The following is a 13834-nucleotide window of genomic DNA, read 5'->3' as shown; positions in this document are numbered from 1 at the left end:
AGCTACTTTTGGTAAACTATGAAGTATTATATTTTCATAATTGTGCAACTTTTAATGTTTGATATCATTTAGCAAGCAGTTTAAAATTCTCTCCGTTTTCTTTCCCTACATGCTGATTATTGTCTTTGAAGCATCAGTTTTCAGCTGAGTATGTCTTGAATTTTGGTTTTGGTCACGAACTGTTTATTTTGATGCATCATTACTTGTTAGCTGCATTAGCCATGTAGCTTTAGTGCAAAACCGATCACCTGCGTTTGGGATGAAGAGGAAATGTGGCATGGCAGCTCTGCAATGCTATCGACCAGATGCCATGAGCTGCATAAACCTATAGAAAATGTTAGGAAAGAGAGAGAGAGAAAGGAAGAAAGAAAGAAGGATGTTGAGAAGAAGAAAAGAACGTAAACACATTCCACCGAGGAGTGTGTGGGCTGCTGTGCGAAAGAACGAGAGAGTGCAGAGGAGGATAAGAAATGCAGCACTGCAGCCAGAATACAGAGGCATAGAGAGAGAGTGAGAGAGAGAGAGAGAGAGAGAGAGAGAGAGAGCTTGTACCAAAGAAGAAAAAGCTGAGCGAGCGAGAAAGACAGTAGAAAAGTGGCATGAAGTCCGAAAACGAAGACGCCGAAGTCACACAGAAATCGAGCAGCAGTAAGATAAAGAGATACAGTGGGGCTTGTTACCATGGCAATACTGGGGGGTTAGAGGGTGAGCTATAGCAGCCGACATGACGGAGCAGTATGGAGGAGAAGAGAACAGATTCTACATTGTGTGATGAGGCAGGAATGCCCACCCCTTCCCATCCTTAATGAAACAGTGCTAATGCACTTCACTCACTGCTAAGAGCCAGTGGCTTCAGTTCGATTAATCAGCCAAACTCAATAAAATCAAGTGATAATCATAGTACGGCTGTCAGATGGGATCAGGAATAAAATTAGAATTTTCTCGTTTGTTTGTCAGATAATTTCCGATTTATTGTTTATCTAATCGTTGCCTTATTTTGCATAGAACATAAATGAGAAGCATAATGAGGGTAAACACCAGTGTTAAACTGGCCTGAAACTCTCATGCAACTAGTTGCATATTGTAAGTTTCCTGCAACTTAATTTTCATGCAACTTGACAGGCAAAAGGCAACTGAAATACAGAGTTGCATGCAACATATTCGGTTACTCCATTAGGGCAGTTAGTAGCAGATATTTTTTATATACTGTATCGTTCAAGCTGGATCATAATTGTGCATGTTTGCTGCAATTATCATCTTCATTTATTTTTTCCAGCTGCCATTGCTGTTCTTTTATTCATCTGTCCAGGGTTCTTTGCAATGTATTTGAGCTTCTTAGTCTGTTGTGTGTGTGCTAGGGCTTTGAAAAGGACTGCTCAAGTAGCCATTACAGTTATGCACTACAGTCTCACTCACCTTGTCCTAGAAACACAAGTTTTTTTTAATTTTCTGAGCTCTCTGCAAAATTGGGGTCATTAAAAACTACGTGGGTCACGTTAACAGCAAGCTGGCACAAGCAGCTGTTGGCGTTAGCTTTAGCTTCTCAAACAGTAGCTTTGAGAAGCTCAGGCTAGTCATCACGGCTTAGGAAACTGACCAAATGAAATACTACCTACCTTGAATCAGTCAGGACGGGGAGTTCTCCAGTAAACAATCACCTGTTTCATTTTCTCGTCCACTGATTGACCGTTGAGATCAGTGGCTTCAGAGTATGTTGGTTGATGTGTTTATATGATGTATTACTGCCATTTTGATCGGCTGTTTCATGAAGTCGAGGCACTTGCAACAGTCGTGGCCGAGTTTCAAGTAAGTGGGATGCAGGTTGTTTGTATATTGCGCAACTCAACCGCAATTTAATTTCATGTAGGTTTCAAGTAACAAAAGTCCCATGAAACTTTCACCATGGTTTAAACATTGCAGCGTACAAACTTCAATGCTAATCAGTCTGAACATTCAGGAGCCAATAAATGTGCTTGTTCCAGAATCTAGATTTCTGTCTAAATTACATTACATATGCGTGTTCTTAATATTTGCCATTCTTGATTAGTCTAGAGTCCGTTCTGGTCAGTAAATACACCCACTTACAGCACCACATGTTTCAGGTTTAAGCCACATCCGCTTTTGGTTTGTAATTTGAAATGAAGTATCAGGAAAAAGTAACGTCGGGTAATCAATATTGGTATTGATAACGAAAGTTTTGTACAATTTCTAGCCCTAAATATGGGCATAATACACCAATCAGGCATAACATTCTGATCACCTCGCTGTTTCTCTGATCATTGTCCACTTTATAAGCTGCACTTACTGTATAGCTGCACTTTGTAGTTCTACAGTTACAGACTGTAGTCCCTCTGTTTCTCTGATACTTTGTTACCCTGTTCTTCAGTGGTCAGGACCCCCATGGACCCTCACAAAGCAGGTACTATTTGGTTGGATCATTCTCAGCACTGCAGTAACACTGACAGGGTGGTGGTGACCGCTGATGAAGGACTAGAGGATGACCAACACAAACTGTGCAGCAGCAGATGAGCTGTCGTCTCTGACTTTACATCTACAAGGTGGACCAATAAGGTAACACTGTCTAATAGAGTGGACAGTGAGTGGAGCACTGCTGTGTCTGATCCACTCGTCCCAGTGCAACATATCACTAACACACCACCTCCACGTCAGTGTTACTGCAGTGCTGAGAATGATCCACCACCCAAGTAGTACCTGCTCTGTGAGGGTCCATGGGGGTCCTGACCACTGAAGAGCAGGGTTAAAGGGGGCTAACAAAGTATCAGAGAAACAGATGGACTACAGTCTGTAACTGGTCAGTGGAGCTGATAAAATGGACAATGAGCATAGAAACAAGGTGTTTGGGGTAAAATCACAGTGCAGCCCTGATCACTGGAACTTTCCTGTAATGAATATTCAGACTCAGACCTTTGCCTAATTCTCAGTATGTGAAAAGTCTTGCGTGCCTTATCTCTTCTCTCTTCCTCTCTGCCCCCCTTTTTTTCCCCTTGCCTTCCCTTCCCTGTCCACTCTCATTCCCTGACTCATTTTTTCCTTTTCCGCTGTCATTCTCAGTAAAAAGCTGCTGCAGTGAATGAAATATAAACACAGTATCCAGTTTATCAGCCTGAGGCAGAAACTTAACACTGTAATCTTTTACAAAGACTCTGAGAACAGCCTCAGGCCTCAGCCTAACCCTTACCTGCCTCTCTGCCCCCTGACCTCTGTTAATGTCCTCAGGACAGTCCTAAAACTGCACTGTGCTCTGTAATCAGTAAATGACCAGCACAGGAAACAAGGCTAAGCCTCAGAATGCCTTAGCTTCTGTCGAGAGCTTGGCTTTTTGGCTTTAGATGGTGAGCGGTACCTCTTTTCTGAAAGTGGTTTGTTTTACTTTGTGTCCTGCAGCTCAACTTTTAGATCAGCACTACAGTGACAAAGACAAATTACATGCAGTCCTCTTGGGCTTAAGGGCCTTGCTCAAGCCCCAGAGGTAGTTAAGGGCGTACATTCATGACTTTACAGCATTTCTATTAAAGGACGATGCTTTAAGAGATGATTGAATGCACTGAAAGACGAACGATTCAGAATTGTTTTCAGTGATGCTCTGAGTTTTGGCTGTGACCGCTTATTAGTACTAATTAAAGGCTAATGATCAGTGATGAAATCAATAAGCAGAATTGATCTTTTTTTGTTCCACTGCATTTACACATGCACTGGTGAGTTGCCCTGTGAACCATGAGCGAACAATAAGATCAAAATAGAGTTTTACTTTTATTTTTAGTTTATTGTTTTTATTCGCTGAGTTTTTTTTTTTTTTCTCAGACACTACTTTGAAGGCCTTTAATATTAACCTGTCACAGAAAGAAGACTAAGAGAATGATTAAATTGATCCATTCAGCAGTAATCATCACATCAAAGCAGCTGCTGGTTATTATACAACAGTTAGTTCCGGCCACGCAAGCTGATTGGTTGAGAGATGTTCTAACTGAGCTGTTATTACATCAAAAACTCTAACATCACTAACATCACAGGTTTTTCACAAACACTATCACTCCACTGAGACGCCGTTGCTAAGCAATGACTTCGCCAGCTGTAGGAGACGCTCAAGCCACAAACAGAAAACGGACACTGTTAAGATCACATTTGACCGACAGCCGATTCGGTCAGACTCTGAAGACGAGACGCCACTAAATTCCCAAACTGTCGTCACCACTGAGCAGCTTTTCAGTCGGCAGCTGTGACAGAAGAACAACTAAACAACCTGGAATCAGCCAGAAATGAACCCATATACCATTCGCCAAATGTGCCGTCTGATCTTCAGAGTCTGACCAAATCAGACTGAGACATAAAATTGACTCAATAAAAACAGAAAAGCTGCTCAGTGGTGACGACCGTTTGGGGAATTCAGCGTAAGGAGCTGGAGAACGAACATCACAGGTTTTTCCACAAACACTATATCGCTCCGCTGAGACGCCGTTGCTAAGCAACGACTTTGCCAGCTGTAGGAGACGCTCAAGTAATTTGAACATATTTACTTCTCACTTTGCCACAAACAGAAACGGACACTTTTAAGATCACATTTGACCGACAGCCGATTTGGTCCGACTCTGATGATGAGACGACACTAAATTCCCAAACTTTCAGTTGTTCTACGTGGAGCTGGAGAACGAACTGCCGACTGTGCAGCAAGTGGGCGGAGCTCGTTCTTCTGACGTAGCAACAAGCTGCTTGTTAAGGAGCTCTAATCTGGAGGAAGGAACTGAACATTAAAACATATTAAACGCCGCGTTCACGGCCAGTTTATTCATTTCTTACTGTGTTTATTTAACTGCTGTATTAAAGCAGTAGAGCACTCGAGGAGTGTGTCATCGATTGCACATGGCCTCGAGTGTTCGGATGCTTAAATATGTAATTGTACAGTAGCTTAAAATGATGAAAGTGTAAACATTTATCAAGAATTTTCTCCCGGTTTATTGACTTTTTTTAAATTGCGTGTCTACACTGAAATACACAAATGTATTACACACTAATTTTTCCGTTAGCTGGTGAATTTAAGTTTGATCAAAGATCATAAATGCATTATTATCATTGATTTGACACTTCGTAATCACTGCAGTCGAACTTTTCAGGCACCTTCAGATAAATGCACTTTCCCATCATAGCTGGGATGCCACCCATACAATTTACAGCCGTATGCAAAAGTTAGGGCGCCCCAGTCAGTGATGTTTTGTTTGGGGGGGGGGAAACCTTACACATCTTCTTCTACAGAGAACACACTTACACACGTTTTACTTTACAATTACTGTTCTTTTGCTAACGTATTTGTCTAAAAACAAAACCTGTGCCAAAGTTACGGCACATTTTTTTATGCTAAACTCAGCAAATAAACAGAAAGTGTGCGCTACAATCTGCAGGAAAATGCCTTATTTAAGTTCCCTGAAGATGATTTGCACATGTTTTCTCTTAGGAAATAAACCAAGCTTAACGTATAACATGATCGGGGGCGTTCAGGCTTCTGCAATCGACCGTATAAGTGACTCCAGGCCCTGTCGAGCGTTCAGCGCTTTCTGTAACCGCTTTATTCTCCGTGGGCTAATTGGATGTGTAGATTGTTTTTGTTTGTTTATGCACGCTTTGACACATTTATGAGCGCAGAGAGGGCGATTACACAGTGTAACGGAATGACGGCAGCCTCCACCGCCGCCACAAAAACAAACATGGCAGGCTTGACCTCACGGTATGTCAACCACTAGCAAAATAAATCAGTTAAGATATGTGGAAGAATTCAATAACTTCTTCTCAGAAGCTCAAATAAAGACACACACACACACACACACACACACACACACACACACACACACAGTGAAAGGAAATTTAAAACAGAGGAATTTAGCCAGGTTTTGTGAGATAATAACACCGAGCTGGTACAGGAGGAATCGCTGGCTGGGGACGGTGTGCTTTTACGGTGGGCGCTGGTGAAAGAATCTCTGGTATTTGAGTAAGAAAGCCTGCGCCAGCGCTGCGTGACGGATCTGTTGACTTTAACAGAGAGCCGTTTCCACCAAAGGACACATCGTTTCCTGAACACATTTGACAGATTGAACCATTTCCATTCAAATTTACCTTGACTGCATTGTTTATGACTTCCGTGAAATTACGAGGTCGTGTCATATTTCAATCCCTAACATTGTCCACTGTTTGCTGAAGTTATTTTAGTCCGCAGTGGAGAAATAAACCGGCCCGTCAGCTTGGTTTCTGAAGTGTAGTGGCTAGCGGGCATGTCAGGAGAAGGACCTTACGTCTCCTGTATTACTCACATTTCTGTGGCCTGATTCATTAGGCTGAGGAAATCTTAACCGCTGGCCAAGAGGGTCTCTTTCTCTCTTGTCCTCCCTCCCTCCCTTTCCTGCTGCTCTCTCGTCCATTCTGTCGGGCCGTCACTCAGCTTTTCAGCAGAAGAACAGTCGTGTGTTCCAGCTGCTGTATCTGCGTGCACATGCCCGGCATGGCAGTAGTGAAGAACAAGAGAAGTGACTTCTAATTATACTGAACATGTTCTGCAAGGAGCTGCCTCTTCCTTCCTAAAGCTCCAGTCAAAATAATTAGATTACTGTATTGAGCCTTGGAAAAACAGCACCACAACTGTTAGGACACTTAATATGGGCATGTACCAGGATCTCCTTAGTAGCAGTGTAAGGCCCAATCTCATTTTACCCCTCACCCTTACCCCTCACCACTTAGCCCTTATCCCTCTGTTCACGTCTAGAGGTAGGGTGTCCAGATTGTTGCAGAGATAGAGGGGTAGGGCGAAATGTTGGGGCTGCATGACTCTCCAAACAGAGGTTTTTCAGCGGCACACTCCTAATGGAGTGTTACAAGAAAACAGAAATACTGGGAAATGACCACAGAAACCCACAAATGTGAGAATTTTCTTCATTAAAACGTTACGATAACCACTGTATTATCTTAATTTAATGCTGTTTTCATGTATTATGATCCTTTTCTTCATAACAGACGTAAAAAATCATTAGAAGTATGTTGATGCTAGCTATTTGTCATGAGGAAAAGAATCATAATACACTAAATAACATTACACTGAGACAATACAGTGGTTATCGTGATGTTTTAATGAAGACAATACTCACTTCTCGCTTTTCAGATAAGAGTTTGTCTCTGTAAACCCTCCGTTTAGAGGGCCATGTAGTCCTAACACTTCACCCTACCCCTCTATCTCTACACAAATCGGGACCCCCTGCCCCTGGGCATGAACGCACAAAACGGAGCCGTGAGGGCTAAGTGGTAGGGGCCAGGAGTGAAATAGGATTGGGCCTTATTGTCACTTCATCGTCAACCTGATTGACGGACACATTTCAATCAAGCAGTCGTAAAGTAATGGAGCGTCATTGAGCGCCACTATTTTCCTACATCATGATGGATACGGTTATGCACAAAAATTAAAACTAGAAGTTAAAATTAAAAGTAGTTCATTTTGGTTTTTGCCAGTAATGGAGACAAATGTTCAATTTCGTGATCATTTGAAGAACTTTCACATTTATAATTTGTGTAATTTGCTATATGAAACCAACAGAACCAAATGAAAAAGATGCCTCACAAACACCCAAACTCAAAATAACTAAAATAACCAGGTTATGTTTAAATGCAGACGAAGAAAAGTATTACAAACAAACCTATCGCTGTTATCGGGACAAAACCTCATATCTCCGTTTTTTACGCTTTTCAGTTTTTGATATAATTTGAAAATGCCTGTTGATTTCTACATCATGTGTAAATTTCATGATGAATGAACCAAAAGAAACGGGGGGGGTGGAAGTCTGGTTCCATTGACTTACATTAAAAGGAAAGTAGGTTTTTTCCTTCTCCTGTAAAGTTACCGTTTAGGAGATGCAAGGTTTTGTTCCGACAGCAGCGATACTCCCTTTAGCTGATAGAATTGATCATAGACCCATGGTTAATCAAACTCCTCATCTCGCTGTTTCCTTTATGTTTCTGGCCATAGTTTGGGATTCCCCTTTAGTAGCAGAGCTTTGGGGGAAACTCGTCCCTGTTCCTGTTGCAACTCAGTTTCCTGCCAACCTAATTCTGTTTCCTTTTGCCTCTGGAAATGTTCCTCTCCCAAGAACACCCTCGTGATTTCTAGTTATTTAGCATTATTTGGCTGTTGGCTTGGCCACTATTAGAGAAACATTGTCACAGGTAGAAATATTTTGAATATTTCCTCAGCAGGATTGGGACTTTTCTTTTTATACCAACCTAATACCTTCTTAGCTATTAAGAATGATTTTCCCCTCAGGTTGGACTCCAGTGTTTGTTTGCAAACTAAGGTTCCACTGATTTTACATTCCCCTTTGCAAGAGACACTAACATTCACCCATAACAGCCTTCAAATTTCTTTCTTGTGCATCTAAAATGACTAAATATACTTAGATTGACCTCTTTAACTCCATGGAACTACCAGTGGTCCCAGAATGCTCTTCATCATGTTCTTTACATCATAACTTTCGTATTTCATAAGCTACATTTATTACTTACTTAGGGTTTGCGTTAGTAAATTCAGATGGAACCCGAAATATACCTTGAAGAATAACTGGTGAAGTATATACAGTATAAATATATATAAATAGATAATTCCTGAGGAAATTAGAGGTGTCGCCCTCTTAGTTTCCTGATAAGGATATTCAGACATTTATATATATATGGGTGATTTTTAAGGGTGATTTCAAGCCACAGGAAGTAGTGAACAAATGTTTATCACTGCTGGAAAGTTTACCCATGAGTCATTGCATGCCATTTGAAGATGCATGTGTGATATTGACACTGTACGATGCTCCGAATGAAGGTTTATTCAGCTGCAGTTCCCTCAACTGGCATCCCGTATTCAAATGTGTAGGGAACATAACTGCTTAGGGACCCTGTGGAATGGAATGAAGATGTAAAGTAACCCACTTGAATAAGGAAAGAAAAAGAGAAAGTCAGAGGAAATTAAGCAAAAAAAAAAATAGCCGTTTCCAAAACTGCAGATGTGGTAGGCCATCAAAACTTTTCCCATCAGATTAACAGCACTTAAAGCTTTCGTCTTTGAGAGAGAGGAGAAAATCCAGCTGCTTCAGATCTGAAAACATCCACAGCTGTTTCTGTCCAACCTTCCACTGTGAGAAGACCACTCAGCACTATGGGTCTGAAAGGATGTGTAGCTGATCAAGAAGCCCTCACTGAGAAAAAGATCAGAGATGTGGTGGAAGGTTGTATGGACTAAGTCTAAATTTGTAATGGAGATTACTTGGATTGCAAAAGGTTGATAGTATCAAACGTCTAAGACTGAACCTTAAAGGTGTGGAAAAACGTCCCTGCAGGTTTCTTTGAGAAACTGACCACCTCCTTGTTTCTACACTCATTGTCCATTTTATCAGCTCCACTTACTGTATAGCTGCACTTTGTAGTTCTACAGTTACAGACTGTAGTCCATCTGTTTCTCTGATACTTTGGCTACTTAAGCCGACTTTGATCAAAATTGGCCAATTTAACCAAATGACGCTTTTTGGAATAAACAGTTATAGGTAGGGCTTTGTAAGTGATCATGACAAGCTTATGTAGGTGTCATGTAGCCTTATAAACAGCACCCTAGAGTAAAGTGTTACCAAAATATAACTTGTGCTTAATGGTTGTTTTAACTGGACATTAAATAAATAAATGGGTGGTCCCTGAATGGACAGTGCATTACATTTAAAACATGTACAACTGCAGCAGTACAACTCTCATCAGAACTAACCCTGCATTATCACTAGACTTTCAAATGTGACATTTTTTAAGAGCACCTTTTCCTGTGATTGGGCACAGGCTTCACTTTATCCCCTCCTTTATCTCATCTGAATGGTTCTGAGTCATTGGAGACTTAAGGAGCCTTATCTTGAACCTCTTAGGCTGAGTACCAGGCTTGAGATGGTATTGTGATGTTTCCTATTTGCTATGTACCCCTAAATATCTGCGTTTCATAAAGATGCGGTGCATGTGTGATACAGATGTGTCTCCCAGCTTATGAACTTCATTCAGAAACTTGGATCCACCCTTCAAATTACAGACGTACCCATGTCAGTGTTTTTCTGTACGCCAAGAAGGGTGGTCCACACAGCTGAAGCACCGCTGTAGATAAGTGGTTTCAAAAATAGCTGCTGGCCAGGAGTGGCGGGGGTGGTGGGGGTGGCGGGGGTGGCTTAACCTCAGCTTCACTCCAAGTGTTTGTAAGAATAAGGAACTCCTGTATACACACGTGTTATTTCCTGCACTTGCAGCATAAGCGCCTTTCACTTGAGCTGTTGTTCATCTGTGGTGTGTCACTGTCCAAGAGCAGAAAGAAGCCAGAGTTGGATAGAAATTTACTGCATGCTTTGACTCAAATGTGGTCTAATATACAGTCCTAGCCAAAGGACTGTAAGGCCTAGACTTAATTTCCAGTCAAAATGGCCATCAAATACCAGTTATTCATTTTTCAGTGTTAGGAAAAAAGCAGAAAACATGTTGCAGAAAATTGCACAGTAGCTTCGACAGCTAAATATATCACATTTTCAGTATTTTTAGTATATCGTGTCCACTCTTTACCTTTATTACAGCTTCCAGTCTCTTTGGGAGGCTTGCTCCCAGTTTTTAAAATAAGTCTGCTGGGGAATTTTCCACTTCTCCAAAGTTCAGTCTTAGAAGTTGGTTACATTTTCTGCTGCTTATAATTCCCAGTAATCCACATTCAGTGTTGCTGAGGTATGGATTCTGTGGTGGACAGTCCGTTGTTTCTCAGCGAGGGCTTTTTGAACAGCTACCCATCCTTTTAGACCCACAGTGCTGAATTGTCTTCTCACAGTGGAAGGATGGACAGAAATACCTGTACATTTTTGTACATCTGAAGGAAGAGTGAAGCATAATTAGAGAATTTGAGTGGACGGTTCACAAGTTTCGGTAACGTATTAGACAGTTTATTATTTATAAGGCTTTAGGGCTGCAACAAACAACTAATTTGATAGTTGCAAAAATCTATCGATTATTGAAATGAATAATCGATTGTTCAGTAATGAATCACTAAATGAATATATAACTCTTATGAAGATACATTATCAGCTACATCAGCAGATGTTCCCCCTACAGAGAAGACGCAATGTCGTGAAACGGATTGGGTGACCGTCTTTGGCAAACTTGTTCTCTATGAGCAGTTAAATTTTCGAGGTTTTTTCATGCAGTGTTCAGATATTACAGCTCAGCTCTGAACATGAAGTAGGGCAGCTTTAAACTCTAACATTAGCTAACTAGCTACCTAACACAGCTGTCTACCCGAGATGCATCTTCTTCATTCAGTGAGCTGTGGTTTTTCTTCTGGTGCTCCAACATGGAGAATGTGCTCCCATAGCCAGCTGAGATCGGCTTTACAAATAATACAACGGACAAACTTTTTTCTGAAATGCTCCCTCACTTTTTGTTCTTGAGGCTGCCATTGTGCTTTTGTCAACTCTTCGGAAGGTGGTAATGACAAAACATTCCTAGTGAGCGCGAGAAAGATGATGATGTCACCAACTAATCGACTCATCGATTTTAGTCAACTGAGTCAAATAATTGTTGCCCTCTTTTTAGGCTTCTTTAATAACTTGATTGAAATTCAAATACCAAAACTACCTGAACTACCTTCTGTTTCTTGTTTCTGATTTACAGTCATATATAAAATAGCACAAATACAACAAGGATTCCAACGTTTCAATAGATAAAAGGTTCTGTGTCATGTCTCCTTCTATCTTCTCATCTTTGTTCTTTGTGTCCTTGAATTCCTCCCTCTCTTTAGTGCTAGAGGAAGAAGAGGAGGGTGAGCAGTTTGAGTTTGATGACAGCTGCGATGAAGCTCCTGAGGCCGATCAGGATCGCCTTCCCCCGGCTCCTCCTGTGCAGGACTATGGTGCTTCAGACCACTGTGGAGCAGCAGCTTCATCTGCGTCTGTTAGTCCACCCTCCTTAGTGGGCACAGCCAATTCAGCGAATGGGACTAACCCTGACTCTCTGAGCTTATACAATGCAGAGGCTGATCTACCCCCACCACCTGAGAACTGTGTCCCTCCTAATGCCCCATTGTGCCCTACTGTGGCCTCACAGAGTGACTTACCTGCACCCCCTGAAGAGGAACAGCATCTGAATGGTTCAGTTGATGCAGCAGGCCTGGATAGTGACCTGCCTCCACCTCCAGAGGATGTCACAGGACCTGCCACTCAAACTGGTAGGATTTTGACTGTTTTTCAGTGAAGATATGCAATTGAGATTTACACTGGCCATCAAAGGTTTGTTTTTAAAACAAGTGAGCATAGTGGTGTTGTTAGTTTGCAATAGCCTATTAAATTCTAAGCAGATATGTTGTGAGAAAAAATACCATGCATGTAAATATTTGTTAGAATCCATCCACTTCTCAGTACTCATCAGCACTCAAACCTTTTAGACGTGTAGACCACCTTTAAGGCAAAAGAAATTCTTTAGATACATTTGCCACTAGTTGCCAGTTATACCAGACAGAATCACTTGCAAGTCGCTTCATGTGAGTTTTGAGGGAATTCTCAAGTCTCTGGTGGAGTTGAAACCCTGAGGTATGAGTCAGCCTATGTGCCTGTCCAAGTCTCAAGTATCTGAGGTGCGAGTCTGAATTGAGTTTCAAGTCTCCGGGTTCCAAGTCTGAGTCGAGCCTAAAGTCTCTGAGATGTGAGTTTGAGTTAAGTCTCAGAGGTAGGAGTCAAGAGTTGACACCTGAGTCCTTGAGGTCCAAGACGAGTCTTGAGTTACTGGGGTGCAAGTCAGTCATGCATTGATTCTCTGTTTTCTATGTATAGTTTTAACATTGGTTGTCCATTGTACCGGGCAGAGATGTTCACAAGTCGCTTCATGTGAGTTTTGAGCTGAGTCTCTGGTGCCAGTCCAAGTCTCGAGTGTCTGGGATTCAAGTACGAGGCGAATGCCAAGTCTCTGAGTTGCAAGTTCAAGTCAAGCCTCAAGTCTCTGGGGTGAGAGTCTGAGTAGAGTTCCATGTCTCTGAGTTCCAAGTCCAAGTCGAGCCTCTGATGTGCAAGTCGGAGTAAACTCCTGAGACACTGAGGTTCGAGACAAGTGTTAACTCCGAGTCGACCCTCGAGTCTCCGTGATATGAGTTTCAGTCACAAACTTCTGGAGTCCCAAGTTCTTGAGTCTCTAGGCTGGAGTCTCTAAGGTGTGAGTCAGTCAATTCTTACGTTTCTGAGGATCAAGGCAGAGTTAATTCCTGAACCTCTAAGGTTCAAGTTGAGTGTTGAGTCTCTGTGTTGCAAGTCCCAGTCGACCCTCGTGCCTCTGACATCCAAGTCGAGTCTCGAGTTTCTGTGTTGAAAGTCCAAGTCGTGTCACAAAATTCTAGGGTGTGAGCCCAAGGTGAGTGTAGAGTATTTGGGCTGTGAGCCAGAGCCGAATCTTTGAGTTTGCAAGGCGAGATGTGAGTTGACTCTCGAGTCTCTAAATTGGGACACCGAGTCAAGTCTCGAGATTGTGTGGTGCCGGTTGAATATCAAGATTCGAGGTTGTGAGTCCGAAACAAGTCTTAAATATCTGGAGTGTGAGTTCGAGTTGAGTTTTGAGTCTATGAGATTTAAGGCAGAGTCAGATTTTCGAGTCTCTGATTTGAGTCTCTGACCCCACTGCAAACTGCAGAAGAACAGCAGTGCAAAAATGACTTCAGATGAAACCCGATTAATGTTGGAAGCCCTAATTAGGGCCCTCGAACTTCAGACTTAAGTTTTGAATTCAAGTCGGCATGCAAGTTGAGTCGGAGTCA

At 42.0% G+C, this 13834-nt stretch overlaps 1 protein-coding gene across 3 annotated transcripts in view; it reads left to right on the top strand.

The window, feature by feature from the left end:
- The window catches only part of arhgef10 (Rho guanine nucleotide exchange factor (GEF) 10), a 143986-nt gene that overhangs the window by 21655 nt on the left and 108497 nt on the right, over positions 1-13834 (top strand). For all 3 annotated transcript variants that reach the window (XM_017707802.2, XM_017707801.2, XM_037542203.1), the window contains exon 3: positions 11837-12262. In XM_017707802.2, the coding sequence (XP_017563291.1) occupies positions 11837-12262 (426 nt within the window). The remainder of the gene's footprint in view (positions 1-11836; positions 12263-13834) is intronic.

This window comes from Pygocentrus nattereri, chromosome 10 (genome assembly GCF_015220715.1).
Source record: "Pygocentrus nattereri isolate fPygNat1 chromosome 10, fPygNat1.pri, whole genome shotgun sequence".
NCBI lineage: Eukaryota > Metazoa > Chordata > Actinopteri > Characiformes > Serrasalmidae > Pygocentrus > Pygocentrus nattereri.
This window is presented reverse-complemented; position numbering and strand designations above follow the sequence as displayed.